The sequence below is a fragment of the Juglans microcarpa x Juglans regia genome, chromosome 7D (genome assembly GCF_004785595.1).
Source record: "Juglans microcarpa x Juglans regia isolate MS1-56 chromosome 7D, Jm3101_v1.0, whole genome shotgun sequence".
Taxonomy (NCBI): domain Eukaryota; kingdom Viridiplantae; phylum Streptophyta; class Magnoliopsida; order Fagales; family Juglandaceae; genus Juglans; species Juglans microcarpa x Juglans regia.
Genome location: NC_054606.1, coordinates 20,984,370 through 20,998,810, shown reverse-complemented (window position 1 = coordinate 20,998,810; position 14,441 = coordinate 20,984,370). Strand labels below are relative to the sequence as shown.

General features: G+C 32.7%; 1 protein-coding gene across 2 annotated transcripts; it reads left to right on the top strand.

Moving 5' to 3' along the window:
* The first annotated feature begins 6,518 nt into the window (after positions 1-6,518).
* Positions 6,519-12,803, top strand: LOC121238404 (AT-hook motif nuclear-localized protein 9-like). 2 transcript variants are annotated; one of them, XM_041135253.1, is made up of 6 exons: positions 6,519-7,161; positions 9,583-9,650; positions 9,764-9,895; positions 11,370-11,531; positions 11,921-12,291; positions 12,459-12,803. In XM_041135253.1, exons 1-5 carry the CDS (start codon positions 6,873-6,875, stop codon positions 12,287-12,289), a joined length of 1,020 nt encoding a protein of 339 aa, XP_040991187.1. In that variant the 5' UTR covers positions 6,519-6,872; the 3' UTR covers positions 12,290-12,291; positions 12,459-12,803. The 2 variants fall into 2 exon arrangements, with proteins under 2 accessions (XP_040991187.1, XP_040991186.1); XM_041135252.1 differs by having other exon boundaries at positions 12,449-12,803.
* The last annotated feature ends 1,638 nt before the right edge of the window (positions 12,804-14,441 follow it).

The window sequence follows — 14,441 nt, the reverse complement described above, 5'->3', positions numbered from 1 at the left end:
ATGGGTTGTTCAATATTTTTAGTTAGCGGATGGGGCCAGCCTGGGTGTACGCAGTACGCACCTACCTGGGTTTCACCTTCCCGTCTACTAGACTAGATATTTACTTATAAAAAAAGGATAATGCTATTTATCCCACTTGTTTCTCTTGTTTTCTCTTTCCGTTTGACGAGGCTCCTCCATGTTGCAATGCTTTTTTTTATTTTTTATTTTTTTTCTGAAACACATTCCCAAGCTCGGTCTCCTTCTCCCCAACGCCATTGCCCATCGACTTTGCCCCCCAGCCCCATATCCCTTCCCCTCCATCTCAGAAGGAATCTTCAGGGTGATTTTTTTTTTTCCTCAGTTTTAAGTTCTCAACTTTGTTCATCTCCCCTCCATCTCCAACCGGCACAAGGTAAATATATATTTTTTAACCTCAGTTTCCTCTCCCTAGAGAAACAAAGAAAAAATTTTAGAGATCTTTATTAAGATATTGTGGAGTCCTGGCTACGCATTTGAGATCCGACTGCTTTCAGAGAAGTACTTGAAACTCGAGAGAGGCTCTCAGTTTCCACTAATAAATTTGTTCTATAAAGTGCTTCAACATTATTTAGCCCGATTGGCTCCTCCGATCATTGAAAACCCGACTACCAAAGTGGGAGAACTTGGCCACCCTCTTTGCAAACTCAGGATCAACAAAGAATTATGCCACATTGGAACTCAAAGGCATTGATTTTTCTAAACTGGGTAAGTTTTCTTTTATCAGGTGATCTGTCCTAGGCACGTTTGGCTTAGCAGGAGAATTCAGAGTTGTACTATAACAAGAAGTGTTGGCACTGTTATTTCCACCGGAGTTGCCAATGTTTCCCAGCTTTCCAATCAACTCCCTTGACACTTTGAAAGAACTCGTTCTCCATGGAGAAACAGACAAATAAATAAATAAAAGAGGCTAAAGTCCAACAAAGTTGAGGGCTTAAAACTGAGGTTAAAAAAAAAAAAATTACCTTGGAGATTCCTTTTGAGATGAGATGGAGGGGAGGGGGGCGAACTCGACGGGCCATGGGGCTGGGTAGAAGGAGATCTAGCTCTGGGAATGTGTTTTAGAAATAATAATAATAATAAAAATAATGCAACGTGGAGGGGCAACGTCAAACGGGAAGAGAAAACAGGAGAAACGAGCAGGATATGTAGCATTGTCTATAAAACAAACCTAACATGATTTTTCTTCCTTCTAGTCGCTTTCCCTTCTTCTTCTAGACTATATATATACACCTCATTTCTTCCTCATTTACTTTTCTTTATTTCCTTGTTATTTCTTCCCGAACTAAAACTCGCATTAGAGCACTAGTAATGGTGTAGGCAAAGGCAAATATAAAATTTGGCTAAAATCACATGTTTAATATTTTGCCTTTGCCATTCAAGAGAGATTCTCACATTGGATTATCTATCTATTAGTCAAAATACTAATAAAATATATCTTTTTTAATAATAATAATAATTTTTCTAATTTTTTAAAAATATTTTGCAATTATATTGATCATATGTTAATTTATAATTTAATTAATGAGAGATAGTGAGAGAAAGGGACCAGAAATGAATTACGTGGGGGTAAAACAGAGAAGCATATATGATTTTAATTGAATAAAATATACCTTTAGCTCCCAAACAGTAGGACGTGAAATATGACATTTGCCTTCCATTTACTGTAGCTCAAAATCCCCCTTCTTATTTTTAACTAGCTCAATGCAGGAATTTTAATATAAAATTCGGCATATTTTGTAATTTAATGGCATTTGGTTAGGTCAATACTAGTTCTCTTAGAAATCCTTGGTTGTGCATCTCTAATGGAAGCTTTAGGAGTGGTTTAGATTTAGAGATAAGTTGAGATAATTTGTGAATAGTAGAATAAAAGTTGAATTATTTATTATATTTTGTGTGAGGATTTGAGAAAGTTGTTTTGGGATTTGAAAAAGTTAGAATTGTTTATTATATTTTGTATAGAAATTTAAAAAGATTGTAATGATGAGTTGAGATGAGTTGAAGTGGGTTTCGAATACAAACGAGACTTTAGTTTGAGACCACAACCTGGCTGTGGGTCCTTCGGTTAAATAGTTGATTTTTGAGTTATTCGTGGTTAAACAAGGGGAACGGATGATGGTGATGCGGCGATGCCAATCTGTCAACTTGATCAATAAATTCAGGTGGGCAGGGGTATTGATGGCAGTGGGAGCCTATATAGCCACCCCATCCAAACAGGGACGAGGGGTGGCGAGGGTGGCTACCTACCAACATAGGGCGAGAAATACCACTAGTCATGATAAGAATCTATAACATTTAATTCTTATGGGATATTACCCGTTTACTTTAGGGCACATGCATTGTTGATATTATTTGTCCCTTAGAGCACTCACAATGGCTTCTTTATCTTATCCTTTAAAATACATTATCAAAACTCACTTTTTCTATTTTACATACTGACTTTTACAATATGTCATCCATCAGTTTATCTATTTTTTCTCTATATCATTTAAATATTCTTTTTTTATTCTTTTTAAATATTTAATTTCTACCAATAAATTTACAATATCCATATATTTTTTTATATTTGCAATTTATTTTTATATACAATGTAAAATAATTCAGTCTTATACACGTAAAACAAAAATATATAAGCCAAATAAAAATTTAAAATAAAATCAAATATGAAAAAATTGGTTTAAAAATAATTCCAAGATATTTTTTAGAAGAAAATGAAATATATGTGTTTTAAATGATGAACAATAAAAAGAATTTGCTTATATGATAAAAATCAAAGTAAAATAAAATGAGGGAGTAAATGAAATATCAACAATAAAAAATTTTTTACAAGATGAACAGTACCCGCTACATGTAGCGGGGTACTGTAGCTAAATGTATTTTACAGTTCGTTTTACATAATCGGTTGGAGCTTCTTTTTAGAACAATTCTTCAAATTATTTTCATTTTTTGTATAATACAAAAGCCATTGGGAGTGCTCTTAACCATAATCGAAGCAAACAATATTATTTCTACATCCATTAGGTATCGAAAAATCCATTTTATAAACTTGCTTGAAACCCCACCGATATAGAAGCCTTCCATATTACGAGTTAGCATATAAAAAGTATTGGTGTTTTGTTTATTATTATTATTATTATTATAGATATAAATCATATAATGGATCTTATAACAAGTGGTATGTTCACTCATCGACTTGTAAGTAGCAGAATTACAGAAAATAACGGAATCTTGGAGATGATCTCAAGAAAATTATTCCATGTTTTAATGCTTGAATTATATCATGTGAACTGTTATTATATGTGTTTATCAATACTCAATTTCCCATTCGAATGCTTTATGAGGTTTGTCCAAAATGGAAAGGACATTGTTCAACTATTCCCAAATCCTATGTATTTTGCATGAAGATGTTGAGATGCATCATTCACCAGTGTTCTAGGTCCGGTTTGGTTTGCCATATGAGATGAAACTTGGTATGTACGGATGAGATAATTTTGTCTATCCAAACGGTTAATTTCACATCTCTATTTCATCTCTAAGTTTTTAAACTCATCTCATTACTTTATGACAAAAACAGTAAAAAGAATCTCACATAGTAAAAAAATTTCATTTGTGATTAAAATAGAATAATCAATAAGTCATTATAAGAATAATATATTTTCACAAAGAAATTGATAATTTTGTGAGTATTGAATAGAAGTGCATTTTGGAGTTTTATTAGAAAATTTGAAATTAATAAATTATTTAAAACAAATCTAAAACATAATTCATATACTTATTCATTACAATAATCAAAATTATTATAATTTATAATTGAATAAAAAATGACGAATGTCTTATATATAGAAAAATAAATAGATAAAAATATCTTTTAAAAAAGAGAAATTACAAATTTTGGCCAACAACTTCCCAATATATTTTGGGATTTAAATTATTTTTTAGAATAATAATATCTTTAAGAATAATATCTTTTAAAAAAAGAAATTATTTTTTGGAATTATAGAGTAATTTCGGCCAACAACTTTTCAATATATTTTGAGATTTTAAATTTATTTATGATAGATTTTTTAACTACACCCACACATGGAGGATCCCGACTAGGATCCCGCCCAGTGTGTTTCCTTTTTTTTTTTTTTTTTTTTTGCTTTTTTCATGCATTTTTTTTATCATTTTTAAATATATTTTTTTAAAAAATTCAAAATATCAATAAAAAATATTTACTTAATCATTAAGTAAAAAAAAAAACCAATCGGGATTTTAGTTGGGAAAACCCATTTTTAGTTTTAGTATTTTCCTTTATTAAATCTCAAAAAATCAAAACTATTTTATCTCATCTCACTATCCAAACATACACTTTTTTACAAATTATTTCATTTCATCTTAATTCAAAAAATTTCACTATTATTTAAAATATCTCATCTCATCTAATCTCATCTGTATCCAAACCGGCCTAAGTTGAGCCACCCTTGTTTAAAAAAAAAAAAAATAGTTGAGCCACCCTATTGCCAAGAAAAAGTACTATTATTATTATTATTATTATTATTATCTTCATAAAAAATCATAATAATGTTTTTAAAATCAAAAGAAAAAAGATAGGACTCAAATCTCATTTCAATTTTATCATCCAAAAGTCCCAGCTCTGCGAGGTGTACGGCATTTTTGTTTTGAAAGTTTATTCACGTATATTTTTCAGTTTTTTCTCTATATTTTATATTTTCTTTATGTTTTCTATACTTTTTTCATCTTTTTATTTTTTTTTAATTCTTTAGCTTTTAGTTTATAAAAGTTTTGTTTTGTTTTTATATTTAGATTCGTTTTAAAATTTTGTTTAATTTTTTAATACGTGACATTTCGAGCTTAGATTTTCACGGGTCAAATGCCATATGAATGATTGTGACATAAATGCCTTATTTGGCTATTTGCTAATCTGATGATAATTGATGAAAGAAAATTTCGACAAAATATAAAAACTAAGAATTAAAGAGATTTTGTTTTTTATTTGTTTTAAGCCATGGGCCATTTGTTCATCAATTTTTTATAATTTTTTTACAACTATTTTATTACTCATTTCAAATCAATTAATGAAATTGTGCCATTTTATTAAAAAAATATTTTTAATTTTATAGAATTACCCATCATTTTAAATAGAATTGTAAAATAGTTGTAGATTAATTATATAGGTTTATCATTTCCCCATACTTAAAATACACAAATGGTTCAAAGGAGTGAATTTAGATAAGCTGTTATCCTAAATCTGAACTCGATTTGATGAATTCGATAATCTTTTTCTTTTTTATCATATATTTTCTTATCTTTTATCCATTAAATGGAATAAATTTCATATTAGGTTCAACTTCTTTGCATATAATAAAATTATTATAATTATAATAATAATAATAATAATTATTATTATCAATAATCACATTTTCAAAATTTAAAATCAAATCTCAAAATAAGCAATAAAAAATTCTATCTACCATCCTCTTAATCATCATTCTCTCACTATTCCCTTATGTGTCATCTAATAATTGGATTATAAGTAATGAATGATAAATAATTTTTCAACAATTTAATGCCATATTTGAGAATGATAGAAGGATAATTAATAGCACTTCTCATAAGCAATAATATTATAATGCGAGTATTCTATTTGTAAGTTGGTGTGTAAAATCCCTTTACATCACTTACATGATAATAATACTTGATGAGTTATTATATTTTCAAGCTACTATGACTAATACATCATTCATATAACTTAAATAGTAATATTGATTTGTAATATTTATATTTTAAAATATTTCTTTCAAATTAAATTATGCAATGTAAGCATTTTATTAGGTGTGTTCTACATACTGGCTTGAAAATAAAACTTTTCATATTTGATTTGTAAGATTCAATATTAAAAATATATCTATTATATCAAATTATATCATTTAAGCGCTTTGCTATATGTGTTATCCACACCGATTTGTAAATAGAATTTACTCAATAATAATTAAATATTTGAAATGAATTGAACATTTAGTTCAATTTCTTTGAATGAAAATGATTAATATAATCGTAGAGTGTGTAAACTTCTTGTACTCATTTTGAAAAAAAAAAAAAAAGAAGAGAAATTTGAGATCTACATAAAAAAATGAATTTTTTTCAAAAAGAATATGCGGGCTTACGCAGCTTAGAATTATATCTAGCAATACTTTTATTTGAATTTCATAATTATTATTATCATTAATAATCACATTTTCAAAATTCAAAAACAAATCTCAAAATAACTACTACTAATGAAATAGTAACTTTCTTCCAATAATTAATTTATCATATTTGGAAATAAAATCCCTTTAACATTAATAAAAGGAAAATTTAAATTGGTTTTAATTGCTGCCAATCTATACTGACTAAATATTTCTAAATAAGGTGAAACATAAAAAGTATATTTTAAAAGTTCCCAAAAAAATAAAAAAAGGAGTATAATAATACTAAGTTTTTATTCGGCCTTTTCTTCGGACTTGAAACACCTCCCACAGAGAATTTTCAGAAGAGTGTCAAATAGATATTCGTGAGATTGAAGAAAAACAGCAGTAGTCCCTACTCCCTCTATATATATTATGTACGAAACTGAACAACTTTTCTGATCTTTGTGAAAAAAATCCCCATTGAATTGCATAAACAAAACACAGAAAAGGTTGTTTCATTCCGCCGCCTTTTGCACCGTACTACTTCTGCAAACTCGTTCTCTCTGCTTCTTGTTCGTCGGAACCAAACACACATACGCAGACACACAATCAGACTCTCTCTCTCTCTCTGTAGCTTTGGGCTCATTTTTTGCGAGAGAATTCTGGGGTTTTTTTTTTGGTGCCATGGACGACATGAACAACAGTTCGGTGGTGGAGCAGCAGCGGGTGGCAGTAGCTGTGGAAGAGCCAGAAATGGGAGGAGAAGGATCTGGGCCGATAGTATTGGGCTCCGAAGAAGGGTTGTCGGGTCCAATTGGCTTGGAAGAAGTGGGGAAGAGGAGGAGGGGACGGCCCAGGAAGTACGAGATTGATGGGAAAAAGGTGAGCCCAGTGTCAGAGAGCCCGTCCAAAAGGTCACGAGGAAGAGGAAGGCCCCGAGGTTCGGGTAAACTGCAGGCCTTGGCGTCTTTGGGTGAGTTTCTTCATTCTTGTGTTTCGAGCAACAAAAAGGAAAAAAGAAGACATTTTTTTTATAAAAAATTGGATATCATTGTCTCTACGATGATTTTGTCATCTCAGTTCAGTGCTACCTGATGCTGATCCTTTTGCATTTTTTTTCTTCATTTTTTCCGTGCTTTATCCACTTTGCACCGTGAGGTCTGCCTTTACTTTTTGACGAGGCTACGTCCACCAGCGGGAGCTATAATTGATTTTATTTAGCTATAATTGTTTTTTTTTTTTTTATTTGAAAAAAAGCTGCTTTACCCATCAATTCTTATCGGTCTACTTGACCGTTCGGGATTTTTTTATTTATTTTACTTAATAATTAAAGAAGTGATTTTAAATATATTGGTATATATTTTTTTATTTTTTAGATATATTTAAATATATTAAAAAAATGTGAATAGAAAATTAAAAAAAAAAATTTGCAAAAGCAACTAGTGATAACAATGAGCGGTGCTACTGCCCCGCTCTACTACCTGACTATTTTTTAACACTTTTAAATATTTTTTAATAAAATAAAAAAATCACAATATTATTAAAAAATAATTCCTTAATCAATAAGTAAAAAAAAAAATTAAAAAAAAATAAAAAATTTCAATGATAACTCCGAGCAGTAAAAACCAGTGGTGAGAGTATCATTTTTCTTAAAAGATTACAAAAAAAAAAGGCACTACAGCCACTGCTTGTAGCTTCCTGGGAGCTACCGCTAGGTATTTTGGTGTTTTTTTTTATATGTATTTTTTTAACACTTAAGTTTATTTTTTTTTAAAAATTCACAATATTATTAAAAAATATTTCCTTAATCATAAAGTTAAAAAAAAAAAAATGCGAGCGGTAGCTCCAGCGGTAGGAGTATCATTATTCTTACTTTTTTTGTTTTCTTTGCCACCTTTCATTCTCATTGGGTCTTATTTTATAAAAAAAGTGGGGTCTACTATTAAAAAATTAATTTTTTTTTTTTTGTATGAGTCACATATTTTATTTATTTTTTTCAAAGCGAATAAACGGCGGTTTCACAATTCACAATTGCAAATATATTTTCTTTAACTGAGTTTCCATCCAATCAATGTATTTCTCTCCAAAAGGTCTAGATGTTCAAAGAGTCTCTTTAGTGTTTGAAGTATCTAAAGTTTGTAAACAGCAACTCATAGATGTCTTCTCCTTTTTTGTCTCTGACCCAACTGAGTATCTTAGAATGAATAAGGTTGAATTCGAAGGATAAAGTGGCAAAAAGATGATTTGAGATTGCTTCCCTGGAAGAAGTGAAAAAAACCCAGGCTCTGCTCAAAGGCAGATTAGATTGCTAGTCTTGAAGAAAATCATCATGTTTGGAAAGATCAAAGATCAATCAAAGAGAAATCTGGCGGGAAAACTAATATCATAGATGTTCAATTGATACATGCAGTTCCACTTCATAGAGAAGGAGAATTTGAAGCTTATCTAGATGAAACTCCTTCACGGGTGCCAAAAAAGTAGGTAACAGAAGTCAGAAAACGGTTAGTAAGACTCGACTGACATTGGATAAAACTCCGGGATTTTTAGATTTCTGAGTATCTTAGAAAGAAAAAGGCTGAATATGATATGATTGACCCAAAGTAGAAGTTGAGTAAAAATGATCGTGGAATTGCATATCACCCGGAAGAAGTGAGAAAAACATGGGCGAATTATTCAACCCAAAGTGCAGATTTCTAGTCTTGCAGGGAATCATTACGTATGGAGAGAACAATTAAATAGAATTTTCCAGGAAAACGGATATCATAGCTTTTCAAGTGAAGCATGCAAGTGGCCTTATGTTGCCACACAACAGTTCGCAAAAATGAAAAAAAATAGTTTTATCTAGATAAAATGCCTTCATTATAGCCAAAATAAGAACCTTTTTTTGTTTTTTGATAAGTAAAAGGCTTAAGAACCTTGTCCGTAAACATTAGTTAAGGATTGTAGGTTGTAACGTATGACCATACGTTGTTAAAATGGCTTTTGGTTTTCTCATTTAGTGTTCATTCATAACGGCTAGACTTGTAAATTATAGCACTCATATGAATGAACCTTTCCCAATTATAGCACTCATGGCTACTCCTTTTTGCCATTCCCACCAGTGGTTCTGAATTAGTTGAATACAAATTTAGAGATGAGGTATGCAGCTGCTGGAGTCCTGTTGATTCTAGAAACTCCATCTGACAATGTTGTGCATCAGCCCAGTCTTGAGACCTGAAAAGGTCCCAATTCTTACTATTCTGTAGGATCTGGCTCGATCAGAGGGATTGTGTTTATCCCATTTTTAGATTATTTAAATTTCAATGCTTTTAAAAGCACTTGAAAATTTATATTTTTCAAGAAAGATATTGAAAAATAGGCCTATCTGTTTCTCACACCTGAAATTTTTGTGAAGGTGCATTTGCTGCAGACACAGCTGGAGGAAACTTCACCCCTCATGTAGTACCCATACAAACCGGTGAGGTAATACCGGATGGATATCAGAGAAGTTTGCCTAGTCATTTTAATTTTAGTTTCTTACTTGGCATGTTATATGTTCTGTCATTTCTTAAGAGGTTATGTTTTGTCCTTTTCAGGATATTGTTAGTAAGATATCATCGTTATCTCAAAAGGGTCCCCGAGCAGTTTGTATTCTTTCTGCTACTGGTTTGGTCTCCAGTGTGATAATTCACAAACCTGGTTCTCCTGGTGGTATTTTGAGATATGAGGCATGTCCTCATTCCTTTCTATTACCCTTTACCACTCAGTTTTCACTCCTTTCTTCGGCTTTTGCTGCACTTGTCAGATGGCTAGATTTGTTGCATTTCATGGTTTCATGAAGATATCTATTACAACTACATAGATACATAGATTTCACTCCCTCACTGTATCTATGTAAAGTTGTATTTTTGTGATCCTCTCCCTTCCTTTCACTTGTGCAAGAGTACTTTCTGAGATGATACCACCAGTATGCTTGGATAGACTAGTTTATGCGGGATGTGTCCTGAAAAATGTCATGATGGGGAAAGTGAGTTGCCATTGAGAGAGAAGGACCGCTTTGAAGAAGTCCTAAATTGATTAGTTTTTACTTGCCATACTGTGCATATAGTTAATAAATACCACGGACATGCTTAGGTAGACCAATCTCTATGGCACATGTTTATGAGAAATGCCATGATCAAGTGGGATGCCATTACGATAAAGACTCCTAATAGAAGTCTAAGGCCCCGTTTGGTTTCACAGATGGTCTCAACCCATCTCATCTCATCTCAATATTCAAATACTATTCAAACACAATCACTTTTCAATTTCAAATTTTTCATCTAATCATTATCTAACCATTATAACTTTTCCAAATTTTCTTATAAAACACAAAAAACAATTCGACTTTTTCAAATTTCAAAACAAAAATAATATTCTAACAATATTTTAATTTTATAATTTTTTTTTTCAACTTTTTTTCTCTCATTTCCCAAAACCCCATAAAACATCTTAACTCAAACTATTTCACTACTATTCACAAACTATCTTATTACTATTTACATATTTCTTATCCCATCTCAACTGTGTAACCAAACAAGGCCTAAGTCAAATTTATTTCCAAATTTATTTCCATATTTCCATATTGGGAAATTTATTTCCCATCTCAAATGTTCACGAAAAGGATGCATGCTTGAATATGTTATTGCTACATACAACCATCTAATGTTACATAGCCAAGACTTTATTTTACCAACATGCCTTGAGACGTAAAAGTGATGCTGTCATGTCATTGTCAAGTAATTGTACTTTTAGTAGGCATGTCTAAGTTCGTTCTCTTTGACAGTTGGATGTATAAGTTTGTCATGAACTTGGTTGGTATATCAATCTCTCTGTCTCTGTCTAGCCGGTAAGTATCATCTTGGTGTCCTAGTTAGATGAAGATTAAACTTACGGGTAGATTAGATTAGTGCTGCTGCAATTACCTTCATTTTCTCTTAGTGCTTGCAATAGTATTGTGCGATTGTCCTCCATTTTGGATGTTGATGCTCTGACACAAGGAAGCATTTTATATTGGAAGCTAAAAATATTGAAAAGGAATTGACATAATAAGATGTTCAACACCATTTAATTTAAACATCTGAATGTTTTAGGTCTACTTCAGCGCCATTGTTGGTCTATATAAGAAGTCAGAAATTTAGAGGTTTCTGTTTGTTCATCCAGGGTCGCTTTGAGATCTTGTCTTTATCTGGATCATATACATTTGGTGAAACGGGTGGCGTACATCGCAAAAATGGCATGTTAAGTGTTTCACTTGCTGAACCTGATGGTCGGGTTTTTGGTGGTGGGATTGCAGGTGCACTGATTGCTGCTGGACCTACTCAAGTAAGCCTTCCTTTCCTAACTGTTTATATGATATAAATTACTAAATATTCATGTCTTGGAGTTTAAATTTCCTTTTCAAACCTTGATGGTTCACATTTTCTAGCCAAAAGTCGTTTAAGAAGGCTACCAAAGTGGATAAGTTAATATTAAAAATTAGTGGAAGATCAAAATCCCTGTTGGAAACCGAAAATAGATTCTACTTATCCATCAGTTTTGCAGTAAAGTTTCTCAAGTTGAAAGGTACTCATAGCAACATTAAGGCTTTGCATTGTTAGCTTGTTATGGCAGTTAAATTCTGTCTTGCCAAACCAATTTAAGAAATGCTTCGCACCGTGATCCCATTTTATAATACTCCTAATTGCTCATTTTGGGTTCTATTATTTTGTCAGCTCATCATTGCCAGTTTTAAGCAAAATATCAATAAGGAAATAAGAAGGAATCACTCCCACACTGATCAAAAGAAAAGGAAGCACTCAGTTGAGTCGAACGCTGCTGCCAGCATTCCTCGTGTTTCAGATACGGGGAGAGTACCCAAGCGTATTGCTAAGATGTCTGATGGTGATGATAGTTGCACAACCCCGACATCTGCACTCTTGGAATCGGTCTATGGAAGAGCATTTGATATCCTTGCCATGAAGCAAAACATGACCTCTGCTTCTTCTCTACATAGTGCTGATCAGAATGCCTCGGATCCCTTGCAGCAGATGTCAGACCAAATAACATCTCCTAACATCAATGCCAGTATCCCTCGGATATAAAGGTCTCTTTCTCTCTCTCTCACTCACACACACACACTCTCTCTCTCTCTCTCTCTCACACACACACACACACACACACACCAATACATGCGTGCGAGGCATGGCTACAGTACAAAGGCACGACATGACATTAACAAAATTGCTTGTTCTGTCTGTTAGGGGGTCACAGTTGTTAATTGAGGCAGACGGGAGAAATAGAAAGCAGCTTGCTTACTTCGTAGGGGCTGATGATTGAAGATGCTTATTAATAAATGTAATTTATCATTAAAAATCTGTTATTTACTTCTTTTGCACTTTATATGAAAGTTTCTCATTTACTTCCTGGCTTGAATTGAATGCCATGAATAAGGCATTTGACAAGGTATTGGCAATTATTGCCAATCGGAACAATTGGCCCTCTCTAGTTTTAAAAATGTTGATGCTTCTAGGATAGCATATTCAAGGATTCCATTCTATTTCCTCCTGCAATTACACCCATGAAATGTGGTAACTTTAACTTCAGCCTTTCAGATGAGAACTGACAATCGGTATATACCTTGTCTTTGTGAGGATTACCAATATGACTTGTCATATTCGAATTTTCATTAAAAAAAAACTAACATGCTTTTACACTAAAATGCTTTCAACTAACATTTTTCGCTCCTGCTTGTGACGGCTTCTGGAGTCCATGTGCCGATGATAGTGAGATGGGGTGGTATAGTTCTAATAGATCTTAAGGTGACAAAACTATTGGTATGGCGTGTGTAGCTTATTGATGCGTTTTGACATGGTGACGCGTGGTGGCCACATGCAGGACAATTCACGAGTGAGGATCATGCACTGAGATTTTCGTCGCGATTCTGCACTGTACCAATAGATCGATGATTAATGAGTTGCGTGGTGGGGCATGTATAGACAATTGGTCGTAGGAAAGCGATAGATGGTGATGACCGAATCGGTGGAGAGGAAAAGTTAATAAAAGTTAAGAGAAAAGCCTATAATAGGGCGATGCCAAAAAAGGAATGGAGAGGATGACATGTTTGGTCAGCTGGCAGCTAAAGCAAGAAGAGAATGAAGAACTAGTGGATCTCGCGCATAGCATACCATCTTTAGCGAAGTTCCTCCTTCCCCTAAATCATCCATTTCGTCAAAGGACAGTGCAGGTACACTGACTTCTTTGATTGGGTGTGGATTGGGAAAAAGTAGCAGCTAAAGGAAAGCTAAAAGGCATTGGTGAAGAAGTAATGGAGGATTTGATATGAGTGAAAAGTGGAAAAGCTAAACTAGCTAACAAAGGGGTTGGGATTAGCCAAGACCCCATCCTCCTCTCCATTGGAACAACTGAACGGAGAGGATGAGGGACTTTGTCTTTCTAGAGAAAGGAAGGAGCATTAATTGTCCAATTTATTAGCTTCTATTTGTGGTACACAATTTCTTGGAATGTAGGTAGTGATTATAATCGAGTTGATAGAAAAGAAGGAATAGCGTGTACTTTTCATTGGGGATAGAGTTGAACAAGGAAAATAGAGATGGCGAGTCAGGGCAGAGAGGCCTTTGGTATCCCCTCCAGTCAAGAATTGTGGCCTCACAATCATTAGCCAATATGCTTTTGTCTCATGCCTTTCTTTGTTCATGGTTTGACATTGATCTAGTGTTCTAGTTGTAGAGGAATTATACCAATCCATCTCGAACTTGGTAGTTAACTCTACAACGAAAAAATAGCTCGACTCCAGGATAATAAAAAGAAAAGGCTTCACACCTCTCATTCTTATTACTTTTCAGTATGAAAAAAGAAGAAAAATGAAGTATGAAAAAGTCATCTTATTCAAAACCCCAATTATGAAACCCAATCTCTCCCACTTCATGCCTTCTCTATTATTCTTATAAGAGATAGAGGCGATTTCACATATTCTTAATCCAAAATGATTGAGGAGTGGAAAGTTTCTTTTTTAAGGGTACTCCCTGTGACTCAAGACTTGAAACTCTCATCAATCTAACAAGTTTAGAGGATAATTTAGATAGACTAAACCCATTCTTAATCTATAAAAGGTTTCTATAACAAATTAAACTGGTCAACATATTTAGAATTTAAATCTCTTTTAAACAAAAGATAACAAGATAAAGAAGTAACAACTTGAATTCAAAACTATTTTTTGGCTTAACATATATCTAT